The sequence below is a fragment of the Pelodiscus sinensis genome, chromosome 19, assembly GCF_052426305.1.
Source record: "Pelodiscus sinensis isolate ZL-2025 chromosome 19, ASM5242630v1, whole genome shotgun sequence".
NCBI lineage: Eukaryota > Metazoa > Chordata > Testudines > Trionychidae > Pelodiscus > Pelodiscus sinensis.
This window is the reverse complement of record NC_143070.1, coordinates 6705070-6711252: the sequence shown is the minus strand read 5'-3', so window position 1 is coordinate 6711252 and position 6183 is coordinate 6705070. Positions and strand designations below refer to the sequence as shown.

The 6183-nt window shown below is 46.7% G+C and overlaps 1 protein-coding gene across 4 annotated transcripts in view; it reads left to right on the top strand.

Moving 5' to 3' along the window:
- LOC106732380 (uncharacterized) overlaps positions 1-6183 on the top strand; it is a 35713-nt gene that overhangs the window by 329 nt on the left and 29201 nt on the right. For all 4 annotated transcript variants that reach the window (XR_016347313.1, XR_016347312.1, XM_089770828.1 and 1 more), the window contains exons 2-3: positions 3441-3641; positions 5964-6164. Coding sequence is in view for 2 of the 4 variants with exons in the window: in XM_089770828.1 (XP_089626954.1) it covers positions 3503-3641; positions 5964-6164 (340 nt within the window). In the remaining 2 variants the exon portion in view is untranslated. The remainder of the gene's footprint in view (positions 1-3440; positions 3642-5963; positions 6165-6183) is intronic.

The following is a 6183-nucleotide window of genomic DNA, read 5'->3' as shown; positions in this document are numbered from 1 at the left end:
TGCAGGGAATTATTGTAGCTACAAACGCCGCGCTGGCCAGGCGTGGTTTATGGGTCTAAAAGAATCCCGGATCCTCTTCTGAGTCTGCATAAAGACATTTGCAAATGTGTCCCACCTGGGGGTTGTAGAAGGATGGCTACGTAAAATCCATTATTAAGTGTCCGGGGGGATTAGCACGTTCCCTGATGGGCTTGTGTGTGGGACTCCCTGGACAGTCAATAATGGACTTAAAAGTAGCCACCCTTCCGCAAAAAAGTTGTATCACCCGACTACGTAAGGAGACAGCTGAATGGGAGTTAGTTCGCAAACACAGGAGTATAGTTTGTTGTTATAGAGAGTTAAGACCAAAGCAGACTGTGAAGAACTTCAAAAAGATTTCCCACAGAACGGCACATGAACTTTAATGTGGATAAATGTAAAGTAATGCACATTGGAAAAACTAACTCCAACTATCCGTACACTGTGGCTACGTCTACACTGGCATGATTTTCCAGAAATGCTTATAACGGAAAAGTTTTGCGTTATAAGCATTTTCGGAAAAAGCGCGTCTACATTGGCAGGATGCTTTTCCACAAAAGCACTTTTTGCGGAAAAGCGTCCGTGCCAATCTAGTGCTTTTTTTGTGCTTTTCCACAAAAAAGCTCCGATCGTCATTTTCGCAATCGGGGCTTTTTTGCAGAAAAGAAATCTCTGCTGTCTACATTGGCCCTTTTCCGGAACAGTTTTCCGGAAAAGGACTTTTGCCCGAACGGGAGCAGCATAGCTGGCAAGTTATTCCGGAAAAGCAGCTGATTTTCCGGAATAACTTGCCAGTGTAGACACAGCCTCAGATGGGGGCTAATTTAGCTACAGCGAATCAGGAAAGAGATCTTGGAGTCATCATGGATAGTCCTTTGAAGATGCCCATGCAGTGTGTAGCGGCAGTCAAAAAAGCAAACAGGATGTTAAGAATCCTTAAAAAAGGGATAGAGAATAAGATGGAGAACGTCTTATTGCCCTTATATATATCCAGGGTACGCCCATATCTTGAATATTGTGCACAGATGTGGTCGCCTCATCTCAAAAAAGATATACTGGCATTAGAAAAGGTTCAGAGAAGGGCAATTAAAATGATCAGGGGTTTGGAAGAGTCCCATGTGAGGAGAGATGAAAGAGACTGACTTTTCAGCTTGGAAAAGAGGAGATTAAGGCTATGTCTACACTCGTGGCTTCTTGCACGAGTAATATGCAAATGAGGCTAAGTGTGGAATATTGCCGTGCCTCATTTGCATACCTAATGAGCCACCATTTTTTTCAGAAGAGGCTCTTGCGCAAGAAGGAGCATCTACACTGCCCTTTCTTGCACAAGAAAAACCCTCTTGCACAATGCTGTTACACCTCTTTCTTTTCAGTTACTTACTTCATGCCTGAGAAGGTTGTGAAGGCTAGGACTATAACAGGGTTTAAAAGAGAACTAAATAAATTCATGGTGGTAAGTCCATTAGTGGCTATTAGCCAGGATGAGTAAGAAATGGTGTCCCTAGCCTTTGTGTTTGTCAGAGGGTGGAGATGGATGGCAGGAGAGGGATTGCTTGATCATTACCTGTTCAGTTCACTCCCTCTGGGGCATCTTACATTGGTTACTGTCGGTAGACGGGATACTGGGCTGGATGGACATTTGGTCTGACCCAGTATGGCCATTCTTATGTTCTTATATTATTGACTCACATGTGAAGTTAAAACAAAAGACAGGACTACGTAGCATTTTAAAGACTAACAAGATGGTTTATTAGGTGATGAGCTTTCGTGGGCCAGACCCATTTCCTCAGATCAAATTGTGGAAGAAAATTGGCATGACCGTATATATATACCAAAGGAATACAATTCAAAAAAGTGAACATATGTAAAAAGGACATTTCAGAACAGAGGAGAGATAAGGGGGGAGGTTAATGTCTGTGAGCTAATGATATTAGAGGTGATAATTGGTAAAGCGTTAAACATTGTTATTAATAGCAGGAGAGCTCTAATAGGGTACATCTAGACAAGGGGCTATTATGTATCCCGAAATAGCTAACCCCCATCTTTTAAATGTGCCTGTTATCTCAAAATAGCTTTTGAAATAAAGGGTATGCAAGTTACAGCAACTTAAATCTGACAGTTTTCAGTGTTCAGTCTGTTCAGCTTAAATATGGTGTTTTAAAAAAATAAACTGAAAGCTGACTGGCTTCCACTGTATCAATCTGTTCATGGACAGAAACTGCTGCATCCCCAAGGGCTCTTCAGTCTAGCGGAACATGGTTCAGTAAGAACAAATAACTGGAAGTTGAAACCAGACAATTTCAGGCTAGAAAGGAAGCATAAATGTTTGATAGGGAAGAGGATTAGCAGCTGAATCAAATGATCGAAGAAGTGGTGGATACTCCATGTCTTGAAGTCTTCAGAGCAAAACTTGAAGGCTACGTCTACACTGGCATGATTTTCTGGAAATGCTTTTAACGGAAAAGTTTTCCGTTAAAAGCATTTTTGGAAAATCGTGTCTAGATTGGCAGGACGCTTTTCCGCAAAAGCACTTTTTGCGGAAAAGTGTCCGTGGCCAATCTAGACGCGCTTTTCCACAAAAAAGCCCCGATCACCATTTTAGCCATCGGGGCTTTTTTGCGGAAAACAGCACTGTGCTGTCTACACTGGCCCTCTTGCGCAAATGATTTGCGCAAAAGGGCTTTTGCCCGAACTGCAGCAGCACAGTATTTCCGCAAGAACACTGACGATCTTACATGAGATTGTCAGTGTTCTTGTGGAAATTCAAGCGGCCAGTGTAGCCAGCTGGCAAGATTTTCCGCAAAAATCAGATGATTTTGCAGAAAAACTTGCCAGACTAGACACAGCCGAAGATTTTCTAGAAAATGTGCTTTAGGGAATTAAAGCTTTGGGTAAAGAGATTAAATACAATGGCTTGTGTATCTCATTCTGTAAACATTCAGCAAGTGTGTTTAATTTCAAGCATCTGAATGGTTCCCTTGACTTCACTAAATCTCCCTTGTGCAGAGTGTTTATTAAATCTGTCGGTTTAATCCTTCAAAGAAGTCCTAGGTCTGGGCTGCAATTAAATGCAAGAAGATTTAGGGGCTTTAACTACGGGAGCCTAACTTAGACACCTACATCCATGTTGAGCCAGTGAATACGCAGCTGCTTTATTGGAAACACTGGGTGTTCAGAACCAAATCCCATTATTCCAGATGCAGGAATGTTGAAACTCAAGGCATGTATTGAGAGAAGTGAATACAGATTTGGGATCTAACTTGTGTGTGCTGTTTACAAAATGTCTAGACTCAAGTATTTGCCCAAAAAGGCAGGGTCAAGCATGTATGTCTACAAGACAGAATCTGGGGAGAATGGGGTTGTGGAAAGGATTAAAACCCTTTCTGAAATGTCTCCAATTGCTCTTCTCCCCCTACTGACAGGCTGCAGAACACCCATGTCTTGCTCCAGCTGAGCATAGGGCCTGCAGAGCCACTGACAGGAAATGGCTGTTTCGAAGCCGGTGAGCTTTCTGGAGGTGGCTGTGTATTTCTCTGAGGAGGAATGGGCTCTGCTGGACCTGGGTCAGAGAGCCCTCTACAGGGATGTGATGCAGGAAAATGTTGAGGCTGTATACTGGTTGGGTAAGGATTCCTGTCCCCGTGGGTATCAGAGGCTGGGTGGGCTCTGAAGCAGCTGGGCTGGGTTTGGTCCAGGGTCCCTCAGTACTCGCTACCCCCCACCCTCCAATATCAGGAGTATCAGCCCCAATAATCCTGCCTGCTGTGTGACAGACTGTTCCCTCCATGCCCCCTCCCAGGGGAAGCAGGTTCAGGTACATAATAGTGGTGCTGCTCTTCCCAAAGCCAAGGTCTCAGTGAGCTTCCCCACCATCTTGCCCATCTTGTGCCTTGGATAGAGATGTCAGTGGAAGGACCCAGGCAGGAATGGCAGTTACTAGAGTTCTGGCTGCTGTTAGTGCTTGCAGGGTACCCCTTGTGTCACTGTGCTGGGCCCTCGGACGTATAATGTGGTACCTGAAGTCATTCCCTGCCTGTGGCTGATCTCTGTGATGTGCTGGTTTCTATCCATGAGAGGGGCTGGGTGTTGGGGCGGTGGGAGGCTGGTTGAGTCAATTTATGCTCTGCAGTCATTCTGTGAGGATAGCTTTGTAGTAGCTAAACGTGAGCAGAGTTCTTCTTGCGTTTCAGGCACTGCACATGGTGTATAGAGACTTGCAGTTAATTCCCTGTCCTGACACACAATTCCTGGGAGACCCTGGGCAAGTCACTTAGACTGTTATGGCTCAGTCCCCTGTCTCTGCAACAGCTATTACAGTGTTTCCCTGTTTCACAGTACTGGGGAAGGATAAATATATTAAAATTGTGAGCTGCTGAGTGCCATATAAGCACCCTGGTATCCTGTCACCTGTGGAATGCCTTGCCAGAGGATGTTGTGAAGACCAGGACTTGAACAGGGTTCAAAAAATAACTAAATAAATTCATGCTGGGTAGGCCCATAAATGGCTATTAGCCAGGATGGATATGAATGGTATCCCTAGCTTCTGTTTCTCAGAAGCTGGAAATGGATGACAGGAGAGGGATTATTTGATGATTACCTGTTCTGTTCACTCCCTCCGGCATCTTGCATTGGCGACTGTCAGACCCACTACAGCCAGTCTTAGGTTCTTATCCTTTACACCGGAGAACCCAGGTGCTGCTATGACTGATAATCTTTGCTTCCCATAGTGGCTGCAGTGCCATATGAATTGCTGCTAGTGCCACAGAGCTTCACTGCTCCTCGGGGTGACATTTTCTGGAGCTCTGATGCCAACTACACTGGCAGAGAGTGCAGCCTGCCCATGCCACAGGGTTGTCTCTAAGGAAAGACACAGGCTCCTTTCCGGAGCTAAGGTGGACGGCCGGGTTTATTGTAGAAGGAGCAGGATACTAAGTTCGTGCTGCCCCTGCTCCCCTAGCATAATCTCTCAAATCTTCTTGGTTAGAAACCAGCCCATGGGAGCCGAGAGATTTTGCTGGGTGCCAAGGGTAGTATGCCAACCTGCCAAGTCACTGGATCCAGCCCATGGACCCCCTCACCCAGGACCTTCAGGCATGGAGTAGCCGCTGTTTAAGCACAAGAGTTCTGCATGTGCCTCTCTGCACTAGAGGGAGGGGGAGGTTTCATGTGATCTCCCCCTCTCCCAGTCCAATCCTCAGCTCTTATTGGCCGTAAACAACCATCCAGTAGAAGCTGAAAGATAGACCTGGGAGTTGGAGGCAGTGCATGCCTCTTCCCCGTTCTGGAGCTAAGAGCCTCCTGGAGGGAACACCCTGCATTTTCAAGTGGTCTGGGGCTACAGCAGGCAGGGAGCACAGCCTGCCTTGGGGGTGCTGCAGTACTTCTGGCCGGGTGATGCTTAGATAAATGCCTTCCAGCCAAAGCCTGCCTCTGGTACCCCAACCCCTCCTGCACCTCAAGACCCTCCCCCAGGTCACCATCAAAATCCTCTGCACCCTCCTCCCCAAGTCACAACTTCCTCTCAGATCCTGTACTTCCACCTGCACCCGTACTCCAACCAGAATCCTCTCCTGCACCCATATTCCCTTCCCGACCCTATACCTCAATCCTCTGACCCAGGTCACAACTCTCTCCCTCAGACCTCACACCATATCCTGCATTCCAGTGCCTTTACCCCATGCACCCTTCGGCACCCAACCTCCATCCTAAACCTCATATCCCCTCCACAGAAAAGTGTGGCCCATGACCACTTTGCAAAATCTTGGAATGGGCACCCCATCACAAATTATTGCCCGCCCCATATGTAATATCTGAACTCAAGCATTTGTCCAAAATGGCAGAGTCTATCACATGTGTTAACGAGGACAGAGTCTGATGAGAATAGGTTGTGGAAAGGATTAAACCTTCTTCTGAAATGTCTCCAATTGCCCTTCTCCCCGCCACAGGCTGCAGAACACCCATGTCTTTCTCCAGTTCAGCCCACGGCCTGCAGAGCCAGGGAAAGGAAATGGCTGTGGCAGAGCCAGTGACCTTCGAGGAGGTGGCTGTGTGTTTCTCTGAGGAGGAATGGGCTCTGTTGGACCCGGGTCAGAGAGCCCTCTACTGGGATGTGATGCAGGACAATTATGAGGCTGTGAGCTGGCTGGGTAAGGATTTCTGTCCCCT